This window comes from Pseudoliparis swirei, chromosome 23, assembly GCF_029220125.1.
Source record: "Pseudoliparis swirei isolate HS2019 ecotype Mariana Trench chromosome 23, NWPU_hadal_v1, whole genome shotgun sequence".
In the NCBI taxonomy this organism is placed as follows: domain Eukaryota; kingdom Metazoa; phylum Chordata; class Actinopteri; order Perciformes; family Liparidae; genus Pseudoliparis; species Pseudoliparis swirei.
The window spans coordinates 23493403-23517720 of record NC_079410.1 but is presented as its reverse complement, the minus strand read 5'-3'; the positions used below and the strand labels follow the sequence as shown (position 1 = coordinate 23517720).

Genomic DNA, 24318 nt, shown 5'->3' with positions numbered 1-24318 from the left:
CGCTCAGGGTGAGGGGCGCTCAGGGTGAGGGGCGTTCAGGGTGAGGGGCGTTCAGGGTGAGGGGCGCTCAGGGTGAGGGGCGCTCAGGGTGAGGGGCGCTCAGGGTGAGGGGCGTTCAGGGTGAGGGGCGTTCAGGGTGAGGCGTTCAGGGTGAGGCGTTCAGGGTGAGGCGTTCAGGGTGAGGCGCTCAGGGTGAGGCGCTCAGGGTGAGGCGCTCAGGGTGAGGCGCTCAGGGTGAGGCGTTCAGGGTGAGGCGCTCAGGGTGAGGCGCTCAGGGTGAGGCGTTCAGGGTGAGGCGCTCAGGGTGAGGCGCTCAGGGTGAGGCGCTCAGGGTGAGGCGTTCAGGGTGAGGCGTTCAGGGTGAGGGCGTTCAGGGTGAGGCGTTCAGGGTGAGGCGTTCAGGGTGAGGCGTTCAGGGTGAGGCGTTCAGGTGAGGCGTTCAGGGTGAGGCGTTCAGGGTGAGGCGTTCAGGGTGAGGCGTTCAGGGTGAGGCGTTCAGGGTGAGGCGTTCAGGGTGAGGCGTTCAGGTGAGGCGTTCAGTGAGGCGTTCAGGTGAGGCGTTCAGGTGAGGCGTTCAGGGTGAGGCGTTCAGGTGAGGCGTTCAGGTGAGGCGTTCAAGGTGAGGCGTTCAAGGTGAGGCGTTCAAGGTGAGGCGTTCAAGGTGAGGCGTTCAGGTGAGGCGTTCAAGGTGAGGCGTTCAGGTGAGGCGTTCAGGTGAGGCGTTCAGGTGAGGCGTTCAGGGTGAGGCGTTCAGGGTGAGGCGTTCAGGTGAGGCGTTCAGGGTGAGGCGTTCAGGTGAGGCGTTCAGGTGAGGCGTTCAGGGTGAGGCGTTCAGGTGAGGCGTTCAGGGTGAGGCGTTCAGGGTGAGGCGTTCAGGGTGAGGCGTTCAGGTGAGGCGTTCAAGGTGAGGCGTTCAGGTGAGGCGTTCAGGGTGAGGCGTTCAGGTGAGGCGTTCAGGGTGAGGCGTTCAGGGTGAGGCGTTCAGGGTGAGGCGTTCAGGGTGAGGCGTTCAGGGTGAGGCGTTCAGGGTGAGGCGCTCAGGGTGAGGCGCTCAGGGTGAGGCGCTCAGGGTGAGGCGTTCAAGGTGAGGGGCGTTCAGGGTGAGGGCGCTCAGGGTGAGGGGCGTTCAGGGTGAGGGGCGTTCAGGGTGAGGGGCGTTCAGGGTGAGGGGCGTTCAGGGTGAGGGGCGTTCAGGGTGAGGGGCGTTCAGGGTGAGGGGCGTTCAGGGTGTACTGATAGTGAGGTCCTGAGGTCCAGGAGTGTGAGCCTTACCAGAACTCGTGTCCTGGGAGAACCTGAACAGCACCACCGGAGAGCCGACTTCATCCTCCACCTGTGGACACAAGAGCAGGTCTGAGCCTGGGGGTCATCGTGATGCTCGTCCACACAGAACCACCACCACCCTGAGGGCCTCGTGTCCGGGCCGACCGCAGCCACGTGAGACACACCCCTTTCCTGTTGGACTGGTCACACTGGTCCCGATGGGAGCGATGCGGTCCCTCCAGGGGTCTGCAGCAGCCACATTGGGTTGTTCAACTGCTCTATGACCACTGGAACATAAGACGTAGACACGATACAGCAAGTGTTCTGAGTATGCAGCAGGCCAGCGGTGCAGGTTGGACCGGCTGGTTCCTTTGGGTCACATTGGGCTCCTCCATTGAACCTCCGCTGTCGACGACCCCCGGTGAGAGACGAGGTGGTGAGATGAAGACCAGTGAGAGGCTCTGATGACGCTCGCCTGTGTGCTGCTGTGAGGAAACCAGAACGACCGGATCGTTCAACCCACATGAGACTAAGGCTGAGCCCAGGGCACGCTCCAGGCGCTTGAGTCTGACTCACAGCCTGGGCCGGCTGACGGTCCTTGAACGCCTTCACCTAGAGACGGTGTGGTTACCCCCTATGGACCAGCGTATCCCAGCATGCACCTCTCCATGAGGCATTATTTTCACCTCTAAGTGTGGCTGCCCGGAAGAGGTCGCAGCCCTTTGTGACCCCGTTCATCTGAATCCTGCTGAGGGTTACGCTCCTCTGTTGGTCAGTGGAGGACCCAGAGGGTCAAAGCAGAACACAACCACAGGAGAACACCAGGACGTGAAGAAGCCGGGGCACCGCGGGTCATCCTTCAATCAGAGGGTCGGTGGGTCGATCCCCTTGGGCAAGACACTTCACCCCAAAAGGTCTCCTGTAGCTGTTCCACGGGGTGTGACTGTGAACCTAGGCTCCTCCCACCAGTGAGTGAATGACGCCGTGTAGTGTGAACGTGTGTCGAGTGGTCGGAAGACTAGAAAGCGCTAAATAAGTCCAGGTCCATGTAGAACCAGAACCAGTCAGAGTGTTGCAGCCGAGCAGGAAGACAACAAACAGCAACCACACGTGAGCTGAAGGTCATAGTTCACACGCTATGACGTCATGACTCTCTAACCACGCCAGAATCACGACCGTGCCAACACCAGCTGGTCTCAGACCAGGTACCCTGATCTCTACATAGTGGTACCATGTACCATGGACCCAGGGGCCTGGTCTACGACGACATCACGGCTCAGCATCATCTGGACCAGCACAGCACCCAGAGGAGCTCCGCCAGCAGCACCAACCTCTCTGAAGTCTGCAAGACCCTTTAGGGCAGCGGTCGCCAACCCGTCGATCTCGGAGACGTTCGCTGTCGCTCTCCAAAATAAAATGAAAATAAAATCAGAAACACGTTGTTCCTCATTCTCGACCATTTTCTGAAGTGTCTTCTGAAACGTTTTCTTCCTGACTGGAAGATCGACGTCAGAAAAAATCTCAGCCTGATTTTAATGAATGCCTGAAAACGGAGAGGGGAATGTAGTCCACAGTGGTCCTACAGGTGGGGCGTGCCCCTCTAGTGGGGGAAAGTGGTACTACAGATGGGGCGCAGGGGAAATGCAGAAAGACCAAAGTGTTTTGATGTCATTCAATTAGAATTAGGCCAAATAAAAAGGCCTCAAGCTGCAGTCCAGTCTGGACCGTCGTTTTCTCTCAACGCCTCAATAGGGAGATCTTGCCTGTCACGAAGGCGGAGGTCAGGGATCTTGGGCTCAAAAAGGTTGGTGACAACTGCTTTAGGGTGACCTCAACATGGGGGAGCATTGGTCAGTGGTCCTTCATGGGGAAAGAGCCAGTGGAGGTAGTTGGGGCATCTGTTGGGGTTAACTCCAAGACCATGAGATGAAGGACTGTGATGTCATCTCCACCTTTTCTAACCAGCTAACAAACACAGGATAAAATCCTTAAATGTTTGAGAATGTTTGGATTGCTTAGCTCTAGAAACCCTAATCCCAAGGCTGCTAATCTGATGGTCATGGGACCCAACACCTCCCTCCGTCTGGATCCTGAACTTTAGGTGGGGAGTCACACTTCAAACCCATCATCTCCATCACGGGTGTCCCTCAAGGTGGTGTACTCGGCCCCCACGCATGTGGGCAGAAACAGCTGCCACCACATTGTCATATATGCTGATGACAGTAGTGTGTCACCAACACGCTGTTCATACCCAGCAGTGACATGCATCTGGGTTGATCCCGCGACAAGAGGACAGCCTTGAGGACCTGATAGCCTGCATGTGAACGTGTCCCTGTAAAGACTGCCGACTCAACAGGAAGCAGGAGACCAGGTGGGACTCCTTCGTTATCGGGTTCTGTTCATTACACTTGGCACAGGAAGTGCATTTCCTCTTCCTCTTCTCCGGCTCTGGCATAATAAATGCAAAGTGCAGTGCTGCCTCAGGCCGGTTAACTCGCTGAACATAAACACATTTAGTCGTTGCAAACGGAAAAGATGAAATGATTGTTTGAACCCAGAACGAGGCGGACTGAAGCCCGATCCGGTCACAGAGTCCCTTGAGACAGGACCGGGTACGAGGCGCCGTACCAGAGTGTTCAGGGCGCCTGGGAGTCCGAAAGACCTTCTTCTCTGCTATGTGGGTTTTAAACAGAAAGGAAGTAATGAGATGCAACAGCACATGACACAATTATTACTTATTCATGACCCGTGTATTTCTTCCAACGAGAACGAGTGTGGAGAGGCATGAACACCAAAGGGCCACAGCCTCAACTATGTCCATCAGCCACCTGAGACCCAGACACCACTGATGTGAGTGAAGGAGTCGAAGGAGAAAGAAAGAAGAGGAGAAGAAGGGAGGGAGGCCCCGCCTACAGAAGAGAGCATGAGAGCCCAGAACGTCCCTCAGTGAAGCCCCAGAGATGAGCAACACCACGGCCTGGAGCCAAGGCAATGCACACCGACCACAGCGGCACAGACACATGTCTGGCCTGGAGGAGAGAGAGCTCTAGGGCCAACGCCTGGATGAGAGAGATCTCTAGGGCCAACGCCTGGAGGAGAGAGAGCTCTAGGGCCAACGCCTGGAGGAGAGAGAGCTCTAGGGCCAACGCCTGGAGGAGAGAGATCTCTAGTCAACGCCTGGAGGAGAGAGAGCTCTAGGGCCAACGCCTGGAAGAGAGAGATCTCTAGTCAAAGCCTGGAGGAGAGAGATCTCTAGGGCCAACGCCTGGAGGAGAGAGATCTCTAGGGCCAACGCCTGGAGGAGAGAGATCTCTAGGGCCAACGCCTGGAGGAGAGAGATCTCTAGGGCCAACGCCTGGAGGAGAGAGAGCTCTAGGGCCAACGCCTGGAGGAGAGAGAGCTCTAGGGCCAACGCCTGGAGGAGAGAGAGCTCTAGGGCCAACGCCTGGAGGAGAGAGATCTCTAGTCAACGCCTGGAGGAGAGAGAGCTCTAGGGCCAACGCCTGGAGGAGAGAGATCTCTAGGGCCAACGCCTGGAGGAGAGAGAGCTCTAGGGCCAACGCCTGGAGGAGAGAGATCTCTAGGGCCAACGCCTGGAGGAGAGAGATCTCTAGGGCCAACGCCTGGAGGAGAGAGATCTCTAGGGCCAACGCCTGGAGGAGAGAGAGCTCTAGGGCCAACGCCTGGAGGAGAGAGATCTCTAGGGCCAACGCCTGGAGGAGAGAGAGCTCTAGGGCCAACGCCTGGAGGAGAGAGAGCTCTAGGGCCAACGCCTGGAGGAGAGAGAGCTCTAGGGCCAACGCCTGGAGGAGAGAGAGCTCTAGTCAACGCCTGGAGGAGAGAGAGCTCTAGTCAACGCCTGGAGGAGACAGAGCTCTAGTCAACGCCTGGAGGAGAGAGAGCTCTAGGGCCAACGCCTGGAGGAGAGAGATCTCTAGTCAACGCCTGGAGGAGAGACATCTCTAGTCAACGCCTGGAGGAGAGAGATCTCTAGTCAACGCCTGGAGGAGAGAGATCTCTAGTCAACGCCTGGAGGAGAGAGATCTTTAGTCAACGCCTGGAGGAGAGAGATCTCTAGGGCCAACGCCTGGAGGAGAGAGAGCTCTAGTCAACGCCTGGAGGAGAGAGAGCTCTAGTCAACGCCTGGAGGAGAGAGAGCTCTAGTCAACGCCTGGAGGAGAGAGAGCTCTAGGGCCAACGCCTGGAGGAGAGAGAGCTCTAGGGCCAACGCCTGGAGGAGAGAGATCTCTAGGGCCAACGCCTGGAGGAGAGAGATCTCTAGGGCCAACGCCTGGAGGAGAGAGAGCTCTAGGGCCAACGCCTGGAGGAGAGAGATCTCTAGGGCCAACGCCTGGAGGAGAGAGAGCTCTAGGGCCAACGCCTGGAGGAGAGAGAGCTCTAGGGCCAACGCCTGGAGGAGAGAGATCTCTAGGGCCAACGCCTGGAGGAGAGAGATCTCTAGGGCCAACGCCTGGAGGAGAGAGATCTCTAGGGCCAACGCCTGGAGGAGAGAGAGCTCTAGGCCAACGCCTGGAGGAGAGAGAGCTCTAGGGCCAACGCCTGGAGGAGAGAGATCTCTAGGGCCAACGCCTGGAGGAGAGAGAGCTCTAGGGCCAACGCCTGGAGGAGAGAGATCTCTAGGGCCAACGCCTGGAGGAGAGAGATCTCTAGGGCCAACGCCTGGAGGAGAGAGATCTCTAGGGCCAACGCCTGGAGGAGAGACATCTCTAGTCAACGCCTGGAGGAGAGAGATCTCTAGTCAACGCCTGGAGGAGAGAGATCTCTAGTCAACGCCTGGAGGAGAGAGATCTCTAGTCAACGCCTGGAGGAGAGAGATCTCTAGTCAACGCCTGGAGGAGAGAGATCTTTAGTCAACGCCTGGAGGAGAGAGATCTCTAGGGCCAACGCCTGGAGGAGAGAGATCTCTAGTCAACGCCTGGAGGAGAGAGAGCTCTAGTCAACGCCTGGAGGAGAGAGATCTCTAGGGCCAACGCCTGGAGGAGAGAGATCTCTAGTCAACGCCTGGAGGAGAGAGATCTCTAGTCAACGCCTGGAGGAGAGAGATCTTTAGTCAACGCCTGGAGGAGAGAGATCTCTAGGGCCAACGCCTGGAGGAGAGAGATCTCTAGTCAACGCCTGGAGGAGAGAGAGCTCTAGTCAACGCCTGGAGGAGAGAGATCTCTAGGGCCAACGCCTGGAGGAGAGAGAGCTCTAGTCAACGCCTGGAGGAGAGACATCTCTAGGGCCAATGCCTGGAGGAGAGAGATCTCTAGGGCCAACGCCTGGAGGAGAGAGATCTCTAGGGCCAACGCCTGGAGGAGAGAGCTCTCTAGTCAACGCCTGGAGGAGAGAGAGCTCTAGGGCCAACGCCTGGAGGAGAGAGATTTCTAGTCAACGCCTGGAGGAGAGAGATCTCTAGGGCCAACGCCTGGAGGAGAGAGATCTCTAGGGCCAACGCCTGGAGGAGAGAGATCTCTAGGGCCAACGCCTGGAGGAGAGAGATCTCTAGGGCCAACGCCTGGAGGAGAGACATCTCTAGGGCCAACGCCTGGAGGAGAGAGAGCTCTAGGGCCAACGCCTGGAGGAGAGACATCTCTAGGGCCAACGCCTGGAGGAGAGAGAGCTTTAGGGCCAACGCCTGGAGGAGAGAGATCTCTAGGGCCAACGCCTGGAGGAGAGAGATCTCTAGGGCCAATGCCTGGAGGAGAGAGAGCTCTAGGGCCAACGCCTGGAGGAGAGAGATCTCTAGGGCCAACGCCTGGAGGAGAGACATCTCTAGGGCCAACGCCTGGAGGAGAGAGATCTCTAGGGCCAACGCCTGGAGGAGAGAGATCTCTAGGGCCAATGCCTGGAGGAGAGAGATCTCTAGGGCCAACGCCTGGAGGAGAGAGATCTCTAGGGCCAATGCCTGGAGGAGAGAGAGCTCTAGGGCCAACGCCTGGAGGAGAGAGATCTCTAGGGCCAACGCCTGGAGGAGAGACATCTCTAGGGCCAACGCCTGGAGGAGAGAGATCTCTAGGGCCAACGCCTGGAGGAGAGAGAGCTCTAGGGCCAACGCCTGGAGGAGAGAGATCTCTAGGGCCAACGCCTGGAGGAGAGACATCTCTAGGGCCAACGCCTGGAGGAGAGAGATCTCTAGGGCCAACGCCTGGAGGAGAGAGATCTCTAGTCAACGCCTGGAGGAGAGAGATCTCTAGTCAACGCCTGGAGGAGAGAGATCTCTAGTCAACGCCTGGAGGAGAGACATCTCTAGTCAACGCCTGGAGGAGAGAGATTTCTAGTCAACGCCTGGAGGAGAGAGATCTCTAGGGCCAACGCCTGGAGGAGAGAGATCTCTAGTCAACGCCTGGAGGAGAGAGATCTCTAGGGCCAACGCCTGGAGGAGAGAGATCTCTAGTCAACGCCTGGAGGAGAGAGATCTCTCTGGTCAAAGCCTTGAAGAGAGGGATCTCTTTCTGAAGCACATCCTATCAACACACATGTTGTCTGTGAACATCTGGGGGTCTCTCCTTCATGGAGACCAGACGTAGTCCCTCAGTTATCCATCATGCCAAGAGGAGTCTTCATAAACATCTCTCCGTCCATACAGGGTTGAATGTCATGTGATCACATCATAAGTTGGTCCTCTCGTCACTAGACTAGAGTATAATAAAGAAGCTCTATAGCAGGGGTCGGGAACCTATGGCTCGCGAGCCATATTTGGCTCTTCCGGTGATGGCATATGGCTCCCAGACAATTTTGAGTAAAAAAAAAAAAATCTCGGCCCGCCCCCCTGTCGATTTCTGTATCGCGCCAGATTACAGCAGAAGTAATTTAAGGTCCTTTTCTTAAAGACGTCTTTGTTCTTCTTTTAAACTAAAGGTCTGTTGTTGGTCGTCTCTACAGCAGCATGTCACTCTGTCTCTACGTGTCGCGTTAACTCTTCTCCGCTCTCCGTCTCGCGCTAGAGATCTACGATGCCGACAGGAACCTTCACGTATGCACTGACTCCCTCTTGAAGAGGCGCATTGTGAGAGAGAATCTCTTTGTGATGACTCATTTCAAAATATGTTTTTGAGGCTAATCTATACTTTGATCCCCTAGTTGAGAGTTACGATGACCTGGTCCCTGAACAGTGGCCCTTTCACATCCAGGTGTGCAGCAGTCATGAGTGTGGGGCTGCAGCACCAGCACTGTCACATGGGGCATGACGTCTCAGGGGAACACGGACATAGCCTCTTGGATATCTTCTGGGGAGTTGCCATCAGTATCTCACATGTCTGCGTCACTTCCCTCAGCGCTGGTACCAGCTTCCTGTTCCTGCTTCAGACACTATGACGAAACACTCTGCTGTCAGAACAGAGAGAACACCTACCGAGGTCTTTATGGAGGCCAGACCTTTGAGCTTCTGCAGGAGCTGCTCGCTCTGGAGGGAAGAGAGAGAGAGAGACAGAGAGAGAGAGAGACAGAGACAGACAGAGAGAGACAGAGAGAGAGAGAGTTAAACGACTGACTTCCACATCCACCAAAGTAAAGCATGATTGTATTGCTCAACTCCATGATGGGACACCTGGGCCACATTTCATGTGGGCCAACAGACAGTATGCTAGTAGTAGATGTAAGAAGGACTGTTGTTGAAGAGGAGTGAGGAGGAGTGAGAGGAGTGAGGAGGAGTGAGGAGGAGTGAGAGGAGTGAGAGGAGTGAGGAGGAGTGAGGAGGAGTGAGGAGGAGTGAGGAGTGAGGAGGAGTGAGGAGGAGTGAGGAGGAGTGAGGAGGAGGAGGAGGAGGAGGAGGAGGAGGAGGAGTGAGTAGGAGGAGGAGGTGAGGAGGAGGAGGAGGAGAGGAGGAGGAGGAGGAGGAGTGAGAGGAGTGAGAGGAGTGAGGAGGAGTGAGAGGAGTGAGGAGGAGTGAGGAGGAGTGAGAGGAGTGAGAGGAGTGAGAGGAGTGAGGAGGAGTGAGGAGGAGTGAGGAGGAGTGAGGAGGAGTGAGGAGGAGCTCACCAGCGCCGTGGCGTGTCGTATCTTCTGGACGATCCCTGTGTGTCCGAGGTGCTGCAGCGACAGCCACAGAGGCAGCGCCCGCAGCCTAGCAACCGGCTGGCTGCAGGTCAGACCGGCCGCCAGAGACTGAGAGAGAGAGAGAGAGTGTGTGCGTCTGTGTGTGCGTCTGTGTGTGCGTGTGTGTGTCTGTGTGTGCATCTGTGTGTGTGTGTCTGTGTGTGTGTGTGTCTCTGTGTGTCTGTGTGTGTCTGTGTGTGTGTGTCTGTGTGTGTGTGTGTCTGTGTGTGCATCTGTGTGTGTGTGTGTGTGTGTCTGTGTGTCTGTGTGTGTGTGTGTCTTGTGTGTCTGTGTGTGTGTGTGTGTGTGTGTGTGTGTGTGTGTGTGTCTGTGTGTGTGTGTGTGTGTGTGTGTGTGTGTGTGTGTGTGTGTGTGTGTGTGTCTGTGTGTGTGTGTCTGTGTGTGCGTGTGTGTGTGTGTGTGTGTGCTCTGCATATCTCAAGAACGTCCATCTAATCTACTTCCCGCTGGGCGGGTGCATTCCAGGGCGGAGGTTGCGCCATCTGGACAGGTGACAAGTGGATGAACCATTAACAGACAGCTCTGTGTGGGGGCGGGGCTTCAGACACCGGGTCTGTTGACACCCGTCAAGCAGCCGGATCCTGTATCCGGCCACGCTGCCCGGTGGTCACAGCTGACTGACCGTTCACAAACACTCAACCTCAACTTTATGCAAATGAGGGCTGTGGACAGGTGAGTCACCGCTGGCCGGGTCGCCCAGTCGGACTGGATTAGTGAACGTTTAGCTGTAAAATGAAATAAACAGTCAAGCCAAAAACAAGCCCCGCCCACTGGACGGAGGAAGCTCCACCGGAAAATCGGACCAGCTGGGTTCCAGTCGGAGTTTCCGCTTTCATTTATTTCTTATTTTCCATTTATTTAACCAGGAAAAGCCTCATTGAGATGAAAACTCTCCTTTACCAGAGAGTCGTGGCCCAGCAGCAGCAGCTCATCACAGAGTTACAGACACACGTCATAAACAGAGACGGACTATATCAAAAGAATAAAGATAATTGTTTAGATCACAGCACGAATAAAACCAAAACTAAAACTCAAGTCCTCATCACCCGGTTCACTCAGGTGCACACACCTCCGTCAGAGAAATCATCTACAACCATCTCTTTTAACTCTGTGTGTTCCCTGGATCAGTGTGAGTGGAAGCAGAGGGTCAGACAGACTGGTCTGGAGAAGAGGAGGGCCTACCAGCGCCGGGTCCTCGTGTCTGTAGAGGGTCACCGCGGTCACAGCGGGGAGTCCCAGCCACTGACCTGGAGTCAGCGTCATACTGTCACTCTTGCTGGCGGCCTGAGGGAGGAGGAGGAGACACTCGACATTCAACACATGAAGCGGCTCAGTGACGATCTCTGAGCCACGGCCTCATGACTCTGTGTGCTGGAGTTCAGCGATTTGTTTCTGAGGTTTCTCTTCAGGCCATGCGCCCGTGTGAGGAGAGCGGTTGCTCCCCGAGCCACTTGTTTGAGGATCGGGATCAACCACTAAGACCACTAATCCTTCCCAGGAGCATGTCGTTATTATTTTAAGAGCCTGATTCAAACGTGAGGCTGTCCTTCAGGGGAGGCGGGGCCTGTGTGTGTGTGTCCTCCTTCAGGCGGGACTTCATCTTACCAGGATCGAGGAGCTGACCTGAGCCAGAGCCAGGGTGGCCAGGTTGACCCTGCAGGAGACAACACGGGGTTAACAGGAAGAGCTCCACAGACACACGATACACAGCCTCCTCTGGTCTCACCACGGCTCTGGGACCACGTCCAGGGGTCATACCCATGCTGACCACTGGGTGGCCAGGACTTTACAACACATCGCCACATCTTGTGAACTCTCCGTGTATAAACCTTAAATAACACTAATACAGACACCAGTTGGATTAAAGAGAAGAAATAGAAAAGTTTTCCAAAACTTTTTTTTTTTTTTTAAAGGACTATTCCAGGACTTTTCCAGGTTTTCAATGACAATACATAATCATGTTGACTGATATAAGCCAGGGGCCTCAGACTCCATCAGGCCTCACCCCTCCACATGCAGCCACATGCTGTACTGGTCACACAGGTCCTTCAGGCGAGCCAGCTTGTCCGTATGCCCCGCCCCCGGGGTACCTGGGGACCAATCAGCAGAGAGCCTCGTGAGGTTGACTCCAGGGTCGCGATGCAGCGCCTGTGTAGAGTGAGTGGAGACGACCCTTCACCTGCGTTGGCGACCAGCAGCAGCGGCAGCTTCCCGGCCTCCACGTCCTCCTTGATGAGTTTGTCCAGCAGGGCGACGTCCTGGAGACGAGGAGTCAGGACTTCTTATTGGCTCTGAGAGTTTTCTACTGCAGCTCCTCTTGGAGTCGCTTACCATCTGGTGTTGGGATCCAAAGATGGTGTTGCACGGGACGGTGCACAGGCTGGAGAGAGGCAGGCCGAGCTGAGGACACAGGAGCACTGACGCTCAATGACTACACACTGAGAGGCACTTTGACCCCGTGAGGTCAAAGGGGTGGTCCTCCAGCGTCTCCACAGGATGAGCCCCCCGCTCCGCCCCTCCTACCTGGCTGCACAGGTGTTGGCCCAGGCCCGGCCGGCCCGAGGCGCTCAGGTAGATGACGGGCTGCCGGGAGCCCAGCGCCGCGTAGCCCTCGGCGGCGTAGTCTTCGTACCGGGCGTTGATCACCAGCCGGCACACCTTGACCAGGCCGTCCCTCTCGTCTTCGTGGAAGTAGGCCGAGCCACTCTCGTACCTGAGGGGGGGAGAATAGAGACTAGAACCAAGAACAGAGACTAGAACCAAGAACAGAGAATAGATAGATGATAGATATATACTTTATTCATCCCCAAGGGGAAATTTGTCGCAACAGTAGCAGCACCAATGAACTAAACACACAAGAATAAAAAATAAAATAAAATAAAATATAAAACAAAAGATAAAAAACAGGGATGAAAGATATATACAAGAAGTATACCAAGTAAAATATAAAATAAAATATATATGTATATATACAACATATATGCATACACAATACACAATACTAATGACAAATTAAATTAAATATAAAAATATTAAATATAGACAGTGTGCAAAATGCAAAGTGTGTGTATGTGTGTAATGTAAATGAAAATGAAATGTGTGAAGTTCAGATCAACATAGTGTAAATATTATGATCTGGCAAGAGGTGATCTGTTGTAGAGCCTCATAGCCGTCGGCAGGTTCTCCTGTATCTGTCCTTGTGGCAGCGGAGCGTGAGGAGACGTCTGGAGAAAGTCCTCCTCTGTCCCTGTAGGAGGTGGTGGAGAGGGTGGTCCGGGTGGTCCAATATGGACAGCAGTTTCTTCAACGTCCTCCTCTCCACCACCTGTTCCAGGTGCTCCAGCTGGCAGCCGATGATGGAGCCAGCCTTCCTAACCAGTTTGTTAAGACGGCTGGTGTCACCGGCTCCGATGCTGCTCCCCCAGCAGACAATGGCAAAGTGCAGCACACTGGCGACAACCGACTGGTAGAATAACTCCAGCATCTTGCTGCACACGTTGAAGGATCGAAGCTTCCTCAGGAAAAAGAGTCGACTCATCCCCTTCTTGTATACAGCGTTGATGTTGGCCTTCCAGTTCAGTTGGCTGTCGATGGAGACGCCCAGGTACTGGTCCTCCTCCGTCAGGTACTGGTCCTCCTCCACCAGGTACTGGTCCTCCTCCACCATGTCCACGTCCACTCCCAGGACACTCAGAGGTGGAGAAGCTGTCGCCTTCCTCCTGAAGTCCACCACCATCTCTCTGGTCTTGGCCACGTTCAGCCACAGGTGGTTCTCATCGGCCCACTTTACAAAGTCGCTCACCACTGCCCTGTACTCCTCCTCCCGTCCATCCCTAATACACCCGACCACTGCAGAGTCATCAGAGTACTTCTGCAGATGGCATGACTCCGTGTTGTACTGGAAGTCACTGGTGTACAGGGTGAAGAGGAAGGGAGACAGAACAGTTCCCTGTGGGCTCCAGCATCACTGACCACCGTTCAGCACACGGCCCATTCTGACAAACTGTGGTCTGCCTGTGAGGTAGTCAGTGATCCAGGAGATGGTGGACGCGTCCACACCGACCACCCGCAGCTTCTCACTCAGCAGCAGTGGCTGGATGGTGTTAAATGCACTGGAGAAGTCAAAGAAAGTGACTCTCACAGAGACAACGGTTCCATCCAGGTGCGACTGAGCTCGTTGCAGCAGGTAGATGATGGCGTCGTCCACTCCCACATGAGGCTGGGAAGCAAATTGCAGAGGGTCCAGCGACGATTTGACCTGCGGCCGGAGGTGGGCCAAGACCAGCCTCTCCAGCACCTTCATCACATGGGAGGTGAGGGCGACCGGTCGGTAGTCGTTGAGGCCAGATGGTGTTGACTTCTTTGGGACAGGGACCAGGCACGGCGTCTTCCACAGCACGGGACTTTCCCCAGCCTCAGGCTGAGGTTGAAGAGGCGCTGCAGGACACCAGACAGCTGGGTGGGCAGGTCTTTAGGACCCTGGGGCTGATGCCATCAGGACCTTCAGCTCTGCGCTGGTGTAGTTTCTCCAGCTGTCTTCTCACCTGGTCAGTCGTCACAGAGAGGGGGAGGGGGGAGGAGCCCATTGTTATTGAGGGCTCGGTGGATGTGCAGCTCAACAGGGGGGACAGAGGGGGAGGTGTTTGGGAGGTGTGATGTGTGGAGGAGACAGGAGAGGGCTGTGAACTGAACCTATTGAAAAACAGTTCAGCTCGTTGGCCCTCTCCAGGAGCCCCTGGCTGTCTCCTCCCACCTTGAAGCCAGTTATCTGCTTCATGCCAGACCACACCTCCTTGTGTTGTTCAGCTGGAGTTTGGCCTCCAGCTTCCTCCTGTAGGAGTCCTTGCCTCCTGAGCTTCACCTTTAGGTTGCGCTGGGCTTTCTCAGCTCATCCCTGTCTCCAGACCTGAAAGCAGCTTTCATGTTAAGAAGCGCCTTCAGGTCCCTGGTGATCCAGGGCTTGTTGTTGGGGAAGCAGCGCACAGTCCGTGATGGGATGGTGGTGTGTTCACAGAACTTGATGTATTCCGTGATGCAGTCGGTCATCCTGTTGATGTCCTCCCTGCGGTCCACACAACACATCCCAGTCCGTTGACTCGAAGCAGTCCTGTAGAGCGTCGTCAGCCTCCAGAGACCACCTCCTCACAGTCCTGGTGGTCACAGCCTCTTCACCAGAGGAACATACCTGGTGTCAGCCGGACCAGGTCATGATCAGACCTGCCGAGGGGGGGAAGGGCAGTGGCGCTGTATGCGTCCTTAGTATTAGCATACAGCAAGTCCAGAGTGTTATTGTTCCTTGTTGGGCAGTCTATGTATTGATGGAAGGTTGGCAGAGCTTTATCCAATGTGGTGTGGTTAAAGTCACCAGTGATAGCCATGAATGCTCCAGGCTGATGATTCAGCAGAGCAGACAGTGGAGTGGATGGTGTCCACAGCTTCCTCAGCGTCAGCTGATGGCGGCACGTACACGACAACCACAACGGCGGACGTGAACTCCCTCGGTAGATAATAAGGTTGCATCCCCACGGCCAACAGTTCAATGTTCCGGCTACAGAAGCGCTCCTTCACACACACATGGTCCGGATGGCACCACCGTTCATTCACATAAACAGCGATCCCGCCCCCCCTCTTCTTACCGCTCTGTGTAGCGTCTCTGTCAGCCCGAACAGTCCTGAAGCCGGGCACGGACGCGCTGTGATCCGGAAAGTCCGCGTGCAGCCACGTCTCAGTGAAACACAAGAGACTGCTCTCACGGAAGATCCTCTCAGTCATCACCAGCGCGCCGAGCTCATCCGCCTTATTCGCCAAAGACCTCACGTTCCCCGTTATGATCGACGGTACCGAGGGTTTGTATCTCCTCGTTTTAGCCCTCCTCTTGACACCCGCCCTGCAGCCGCGAGCCCTTCTCCGGAGCTCCACTGGGATCACAGGTCTGTCTCCAGGCAGAAGCTGCGGCCTGCACAGCGATCAGCTGAGCGCGCGAGTAGACAACGGACCCCGTCATGGTTTGTTGTGGCTCTCCGATACACACGACAAAGTGAACAAAAGCCACGGGAAAAGTTGCGAAAAAAGTAGTTACTGTCCATTGTCCGACCGTAACTTAGACCAACGTGAAAGAAAAGGAAAAGAAAGAGGAAAAGTGGAAAAAAAGACAATAAAATAAAAAGCATATGGGCAGCTACTGCGACAGGCAGCCGTTGGCACGGCGCCATCTTGAATGAACTTGAATAGAACTAAGACTAGAGACAAAAACCAAGAACAGATTATAGAACCAAGAATAGAGACTAGAACCAAGAATAGAGACTAGAACTAAGACTAGAGACTAGAACTAAGACTCGAGACTAGAACCTAAAATAGAGACTAGAACCAAGAATAGAGACTAGAACTAAGAATAGAGACTAGAACCAAGAATAGAGACTAGAACCAAGAATAGAGACTAGAACCAAGACTCGAGACTAGAACCTAAAATAGAGACTAGAACCAAGAATAGAGAATAGAACCAAGACTCGAGACTAGAACTAAGACTAGAGACTAGAACTAAGACTAGAACCTAAAATAGAGACTAGAACCAAGAACAGAGACTAGAACTAAGACTAGAACCTAAAATAGAGACTAGAACCAAGAATAGAGACTAGAACCAAGAATAGAGACTAGAACCTAAAATAGAGACTAGAACTAAGACTAGAGACTAGAACTAAGACTCGAGACTAGAACCTAAAATAGAGACTAGAACCAAGAATAGAGACTAGAACCAAGACTCGAGACTAGAACCTAAAATAGAGACTAGAACCAAGAATAGAGACTAGAACCAAGAATAGAGACTAGAACTAAGACTCGAGACTAGAACTAAGACTAGACTAGAACTAAGACTAGAACCTAAAATAGAGACTAGAACCAAGAACAGAGACTAGAACTAAGACGAGAACCTAAAATAGAGACTAGAACCAAGAATAGAGACTAGAACCAAGAATAGAGACTAGAACCTAAAATAGAGACTAGAACTAAGACTAGAGACTAGAACTAAGACTCAAGACTAGAACCTAAAATAGAGACTAGAACCAAGAATAGAGACTAGAACCAAGACTCGAGACTAGAAACTAAAATAGAGACTAGAACCAAGAATAGAGACTAGAACTAAGACTAGAACCTAAAATAGAGACTAGAACCAAGAACAGAGACTATAACTAAGACTAGAGACTAGAACCTAAAATAGAGACTAGAACCAAGAACAGAGACTAGAATTACGACTAGAGACTAGAACCAAGAACAGAGACTAGAACTAAGACTAGAGACTAGAACCTAAAATAGAGACTAGAACCAAGAACAGAGACTAGAACTAAGACTAGAGCCTAAAATAGAGACTAGAACCAAGAATAGAGACTAGAACCAAGAACAGAGACTAGAACCTAGAGACTAGAACCAAGAACAGAGACAAGCATAGAGACTAGAACTAAGACTAGAACCTAAAATAGAGACTAGAACCAATAATAGAGACTAAAACCAAGAATAGAGACTAGAACCAAGACTAGAGACTAGAACCAAGAATAGAGACTAGAACCAAGAACAGAGACTAGAACCAAGAATAGCGACTAGAACTAAGACTAGAACCTAAAATAGAGACTAGAACTAAGACTAGAGACTAGAACTATGACTAGAACCAAGAATAGAGACTAGAACTAAGACTAGAACCTAAAATAGAGACTAGAACTAAGACTAGAGACTAGAACTAAGACTAGAGACTAGAACTAAGACTAGAACCAAGTATAGAGACTAGAACTAAGACTAGAGACTAGAACCTAAAATAGAGACTAGAACCAAGAATAGAGACTAGAACTTTTTTTTTTAATTGCCCCACTAGAGTGCTACGCTCACTAAATGCGGGACTACTTGTAGTTCCTAGAGTCTTAAAAAGTAGAATGGGAGCCAGAGCCTTCAGTTATCAAGCTCCTCTTTTATGGAACCAGCTTCCACCTTCAGTCCGGGAGGCAGACACAGTCACCTCGTTTAAGAGTAGACTTAAGACCTTCCTCTTTGACAGAGCTTATAGTTAGGGCTGAATCAGGTTCACCTGGTCCAGCCCCTTGATATGCTGCTATAGGCTTATAGCTGCCGGGGGACGTTTAGGATGCACTGAGCACCTATCTCCTCTTTTCTCTCCTTATGGATAAATTTTCATCTCTCAATCACACGTTACTAACTCTGCTTTCTCCCCGGAGTCCTTGTGACTTCACGTCTCATGGGGTCATCGGACCCTATGAGACGACATAGATCCTATCTGCCTGATGGATCATCGAGGTCTGGGTCGTGGAATTCCTGCTACCGACTACGCCACTGTCCTGTTGAGACTCCGCCCACTGTTGAGACTCCGCCCACTCCTCCTCTCTACCTCCATCTGCCTGATGGATCGTGGAGGTCTCCATCGTGGAATATGCCTACTATGAACTATTCATACACTCTGTCACATTCATTGAATGTATTTAAACTCTAATCTGTCCTTCTGTACACATTACATCTATTGTTCTGTCCATCCTGGAGAGGGATCCTCCTCTGTTCTCTCCTGAAGGTTTCTTCCCTTTTTCCCCCTGAAGGGTTATTTGGGAGTTTTTCCTGGTCCGATGTGAGGTTTTGGGGCAGGGATGTCTATGTGTACAGATTGTAAAGCACTCCGAGACTAATTTGTAATTTGTGAAATTGGGCTATACAAATAAACTGAATTGAATTGAACTAAGACTAGAGACTAGAACCTAAAATAGAGACTAGAACCAAGAATAGAGACTTGAACTAAGACGAGAGACTAGAACTAAGACTAGAGACTAGAACCAAGAATAGAGACTAGAACTAAGACTAGAACCTAAAATAGAGACTAGAACCAAGAATAGAGACTAGAACTAAGACTAGAACCAAGAATAGACTAGAACTAAGACTAGAGACTAAAACTAAGACTAGAACCTAAAATAGAGACTAGAACCAAGAATAGAGACTAGAACCTAAAATAGAGACTAGAACTAAGACTAGAGACTAGAACCAAGAATAGAGACTAGAACTAAGACTAGAGACTATAACCTAAAATAGAGACTAGAACCAAGAATAGAACTAAGACTAGAGACTAGAACCTAAAATAGAGACTAGAACCAAAAATAGAGACTAGAACTACCAACAGCAGTGACACTACCTAAACTACTGAATCTGCCATCTTGGTGAACTCAGGATACCTCGACACAGTTCTGTGGGCTCTAGACTCTCTGACTGCTGATTGGTCCCCAGGTCCCCCGGGGGCGGGGCCTGAGTGAGGTGGTCAGTGAGTAGCTTCAGTCCAAACCTGAAGAGCCGGCAGAGCCACAGCGTGGTGTCGGACAGGATCCGCGTGGTCAGCTTCCTCAGGCGCTCTCGGTCCAGCACTGAGATGTAGGCGGCCAGGCTGTGACCCAGCAGGGCCATGTGACCCTGTTCCCCCACATGCTGCATCCTCCTGGGACCAAGAGCAGAGCATCACAAGCTGCATCCTCCTGGGACCAAGAGCATCACATGCTGCATCCTCCTGGGACCAAGAGCATCACATACTGCATCCTCCTGGGACCAAGAGTATCACATGCTGCATCCTCCTGGGACCAAGAGCATCACATGCTGCATCCTCCTGGGACCAAGAGCATCACATGCTGCATCCTCCTGGGACCAAGAGCAGAGCATCACATGCTGCATCCTCCTGGGACCAAGAGCATCACATGCTGCATCCTCCTGGGACCAAGAGCATCACATACTGCATCCTCCTGGGATCAAGAGCATCACATGCTGCATCCTCCTGGGACCAAGAGCAGAGCATGCTGCATCCTCCTGGGACCAAGAGCAGAGCATGCTGCATCCTCCTGGGACCAAGAGCATCACATGCTGCATCCTCCTGGGACCAAGAGGACTAGGCCAGACTGTCTGGTATCCAAGGTGACCCAAGTCCTTAAAGGGCTGTCTCATAGTTGCAGATCATTCTTGTTGTGGTCCGGGTCTCCGTGGTCCATGTGGTCCGGGTCTCCGTGGTCCATGTGGTCCGGGTCTCCGTGGTCCATGTGGTCCGGGTCTCCGTGGTCCATGTGGTCCGGGTCTCCGTGGTCCATGTGGTCCGGGTCTCCGTGGTCCATGTGGTCTGGGTCTCCGTGGTCCATGTGGTCTGGGTCTCCGTGGTCCATGTGGTCTGGGTCTCCGTGGTCCATGTGGTCTGGGTCTCCGTGGTCCATGTGGTCTGGGTCTCCGTGGTCCATGTGGTCCGGGTCTCCGTGGTCCATGTGGTCCGGGTCTCCGTGGTCCATGTGGTCCGGGTCTCAGTCCATGTGGTCCGGGTCTCCGTGGTCCATGTGGTCCGGGTCTCCGTGGTCCATGTGGTCCGGGTCTCCGTGGTCCATGTGGTCCGGGTCTCCGTGGTCCATGTGGTCCGGGTCTCCGTGGTCCATGTGGTCCGGGTCTCCGTGGTCCATGTGGTCCGGGTCTCCGTGGTCCATGTGGTCCGGGTCTCCGTGGTCCATGTGGTCCGGGTCTCCGTGGTCCATGTGGTCCGGGTCTCCGTGGTCCATGTGGTCCGGGTCGTGGTCCATGTGGTCGGGTCTCCGTGGTCCATGTGGTCTGGGTCTCCGTGGTCCATGTGGTCTGGGTCTCCGTGGTCCATGTGGTCTGGGTCTCCGTGGTCCATGTGGTCTGGGTCTCCGTGGTCCATGTGGTCTGGGTCTCCGTGGTCCATGTGGTCTGGGTCTCCGTGGTCCATGTGGTCTGGGTCTCCGTGGTCCATGTGGTCTGGGTCTCCGTGGTCCATGTGGTCTGGGTCTCCGTGGTCCATGTGGTCTGGGTCTCCGTGGTCCATGTGGTCTGGGTCTCCGTGGTCCATGTGGTCTGGGTCTCCGTGGTCCATGTGGTCCGGGTCTCCGTGGTCCATGTGGTCCGGGTCTCCGTGGTCCATGTGGTCCGGGTCTCCGTGGTCCATGTGGTCCGGGTCTCCGTGGTCCATGTGGTCCGGGTCTCCGTGGTCCATGTGGTCCGGGTCTCCGTGGTCCATGTGGTCCGGGTCTCCGTGGTCCATGTGGTCCGGGTCTCCGTGGTCCATGTGGTCCGGGTCTCCGTGGTCCATGTGGTCCGGGTCTCCGTGGTCCATGTGGTCTGGGTCTCCGTGGTCCATGTGGTCTGGGTCTCCGTGGTCCATGTGGTCTGGGTCTCCGTGGTCCATGTGGTCTGGGTCTCCGTGGTCCATGTGGTCTGGGTCTCCGTGGTCCATGTGGTCTGGGTCTCCGTGGTCCATGTGGTCTGGGTCTCCGTGGTCCATGTGGTCTGGGTCTCCGTGGTCCATGTGGTCTGGGTCTCCGTGGTCCATGTGGTCTGGGTCTCCGTGGTCCATGTGGTCTGGGTCTCTGTGGTCCATGTGGTCTGGGTCTCCGTGGTCCATGTGGTCTGGGTCTCCGTGGTCCATGTGGTCTGGGTCTCCGTGGTCCATGTGGTCTGGGTCTCCGTGGTCCATGTGGTCTGGGTCTCTGTGGTCCATGTGGTCTGGGTCTCCGTGGTCCATGTGGTCTGGGTCTCCGTGGTCCATGTGGTCTGGGTCTCTGTGGTCCATGTGGTCTGGGTCTCCGTGGTCCATGTGGTCTGGGTCTCCGTGGTCCATGTGGTCTGGGTCTCCGTGGTCCATGGTCTGGGTCTCCGTGGTCCATGTGGTCTGGGTCTCTGTGGTCCATGTGGTCTGGGTCTCCGTGGTCCATGTGGTCTGGGTCTCTGTGGTCCATGTGGTCTGGGTCTCCGTGGTCCATGTGGTCTGGGTCTCCGTGGTCCATGTGGTCTGGGTCTCCGTGGTCCATGTGGTCTGGGTCTCCGTGGTCCATGTGGTCTGGGTCTCCGTGGTCCATGTGGTCTGGGTCCGTGGTCCATGTGGTCTGGGTCTCTGTGGTCCATGTGGTCTGGGTCTCCGTGGTCCATGTGGTCTGGGTCTCCGTGGTCCATGTGGTCTGGGTCTCCTGTGGTCCATGTGGTCTGGGTCTCCGTGGTCCATGTGGTCTGGGTCTCTGTGGTCCATGTGGTCTGGGTCTCCGTGGTCCATGTGGTCTGGGTCTCTGTGGTCCATGTGGTCTGGGTCTCCGTGGTCCATGTGGTCTGGGTCTCCGTGGTCCATGTGGTCTGGGTCTCCGTGGTCCATGTGGTCTGGGTCTCTGTGGTCCATGTGGTCTGGGTCTCCGTGGTCCATGTGGTCTGGGTCTCTGTGGTCCATGTGGTCTGGGTCTCCGTGGTCCATGTGGTCTGGGTCTCCGTGGTCCATGTGGTCTGGGTCTCTGTGGTCCATGTGGTCTGGGTCTCTGTGGTCCATGTGGTCTGGGTCTCCGTGGTCCATGTGGTCTGGGTCTCCGTGGTCCATGTGGTCTACTCACTGCTGCGCTGGCTTGTCCTCCTCCTCCTCCGCGTCGTGGATCAGGTTGTGGACCAGGTGCAGGATGGAGCCCACGTCCTGCCCGCTGCAGAGGAACAGGGTGAGCTCCAGCTGCTCCACACTCACCTCCTCTACACCTCCTCTACACCTCCTCTACACCTCCACCACACCTTCCTACCAATGGACATGCCGCTCCGTCGGCCTCAGAGTTGTTCATTTGTGAGGTTTATTACTGCACCACGACCTCCTGACCTTTGACCCCAGAGAAACACCCCAAACAACTCGAACAAGAAGAAACCTCAGAGGAGAAACTCTGCTGATGAAGTACTGACCTACACCACCTGGAAGGGAGAGTGTCTGTGTACGTCTGTGTGTGTGTGTGTGTGTGTGTGTGTGTGTGTGTGTGTATGTAAGTGTGTGTGTGTGTCTGTCTGTGTGTGTGTGTATGTAAGTGTGTATGTGTGTGTGTGTGTGTGTGTGTATGTAAGTGTGTGTGTGTGTGTGTGTGTGTGTGTCTTACACTCCCTGCAGGGGTCCAGGGATGCTGGTTCTGCTGAGGCTCCACTTCTCTGGTCCCGTCTCTGGTTCTCTGAACAGATGAAAACACACATGAGGGACTAGATGTGAGGGACTAGATGTGAGGGACTAGATGTGAGGGACTAGATATGAGGGACTAGATGTGAGGGACTAGATGTGAGGGACTAGATGTGAGGGACTAGATGTGAGGGACATGAGGGACTAGATGTGAGGGACTAGATATGAGGGACTAGATATGAGGGACTAGTTGTGAGGGACTAGATATGAGGGACTAGATGTGAGGGACTAGATATGAGGGACTAGATGTGAGGGACTAGATATGAGGGACTAGAGGGACATGAGGGACTAGATATGAGGGACATGAGGGACTAGATATGAGGGACTAGATGTGAGGGACTAGATGTGAGGGACTAGATATGAGGGACTAGATGTGAGGGACTAGATATGAGGGACTAGATGTGAGGGACATGAGGGACTAGATGTGAGGGACTAGATATGAGGGACTAGATGTGAGGGACTAGATATGAGGGACTAGATATGAGGGACTAGATGTGAGGGACTAGATATGAGGGACTAGAGGGACATGAGAGATATGAGGGACTAGATGGACTAGATATGAGGGACTAGATATGAGGGACATGAGGGACTAGAGGGACTAGATATGAGGGACTAGATATGAGGGACTAGATATGAGGGACTAGATATGAGGGACTAGAGGGACTAGATATGAGGGACTAGAGGGACAAGATATGAGGGAGATGAGGGACTAGATATGAAGGACTAGATATGAGGGACTAGATATGAGGGACATGAGGGACTAGATGTGAGGGACATGAGGGACTAGATATGAGGGACTAGATGTGAGGGACTAGATGTGAGGGACTAGATATGAGGGACTAGATGTGAGGGACATGAGGGACTAGATATGAGGGACTAGATGTGAGGGACTAGATATGAGGGACTAGAGGGACATGAGGGACTAGATGTGAGGGACTAGATATGAGGGACTAGATGTGAGGGACTAGAGGGACTAGATATGAGGGACTAGAGGGACAAGATATGAGGGAGATGAGGGACTAGATATGAAGGACTAGATATGAGGGACTAGATATGAGGGACATGAGGGACTAGATGTGAGGGACATGAGGGACTAGATATGAGGGACTAGATGTGAGGGACTAGATGTGAGGGACTAGATATGAGGGACTAGATGTGAGGGACATGAGGGACTAGATATGAGGGACTAGATGTGAGGGACTAGATATGAGGGACTAGAGGGACATGAGGGACTAGATGTGAGGGACTAGATATGAGGGACTAGATATGAGGGACATGAGGGACTAGATGTGAGGGACTAGATGTGAGGGCCATGAGGGACTAGATATGAGGGACTAGATGTGAGGGACTAGATGTGAGGGACTAGATATGAGGGACTAGATATGAGGGACTAGAGGGACATGAGAGATATGATGGACTAGAGGGACATGAGGGACTAGATATGAGGGACTAGAGGGACTAGAGGGACTAGATGTGAGGGACTAGATATGAGAGACTAGATATGAGGGACATGAGGGACTAGATATGAGGGACTAGAGGGACATGAGGGACTAGATATGAGGGACTAGAGGGACTAGATATGAGGGACTAGATATGAAGGACTAGATATGAGGGACTAGAGGGACATGAGGGACTAGATATGAGGGACTAGAGGGACTAGATATGAGGGACTAGATATGAAGGACTAGATATGAGGGACTAGATATGAAGGACTAGATATGAGGGACTAGAGGGACTAGATATGAGGGACAAGATATGAGGGACATGAGGGACTAGATATGAAGGACTAGATATGAGGGACAAGATATGAGGGACATGAGGGACTAGATATGAAGGACTAGATATGAGGGACTAGATATGAGGGACATGAGGGACTAGATATGAGGGACTAGATGTGAGGGACATGAGGGACTAGATGTGAGGGACATGATGGACTAGATATGAGGGACATGAGGGACTATATGTGAGGGACTAGATGTGATGGACTAGATATGAGGGACTAGATGTGAGGGACA

General features: G+C 53.5%; 1 protein-coding gene across 3 annotated transcripts in view; it reads right to left on the bottom strand.

Annotated features, from left to right (window-relative positions):
* The window catches only part of pdxdc1 (pyridoxal-dependent decarboxylase domain containing 1), a 38528-nt gene that overhangs the window by 12876 nt on the left and 1334 nt on the right, over positions 1–24318 (bottom strand). For all 3 annotated transcript variants that reach the window (XM_056406114.1, XM_056406113.1, XM_056406115.1), the window contains exons 3-14: positions 22230–22298; positions 21711–21794; positions 18641–18790; positions 11845–12034; positions 11653–11721; positions 11501–11579; positions 11327–11411; positions 10927–10975; positions 10504–10605; positions 9244–9369; positions 8618–8668; positions 1273–1333 (exon numbers count right to left, since the gene is read on the bottom strand). In XM_056406114.1, coding sequence (XP_056262089.1) covers positions 1273–1333; positions 8618–8668; positions 9244–9369; positions 10504–10605; positions 10927–10975; positions 11327–11411; positions 11501–11579; positions 11653–11721; positions 11845–12034; positions 18641–18790; positions 21711–21794; positions 22230–22298 — 1115 coding nt within the window. The remainder of the gene's footprint in view (positions 1–1272; positions 1334–8617; positions 8669–9243; positions 9370–10503; positions 10606–10926; positions 10976–11326; positions 11412–11500; positions 11580–11652; positions 11722–11844; positions 12035–18640; positions 18791–21710; positions 21795–22229; positions 22299–24318) is intronic.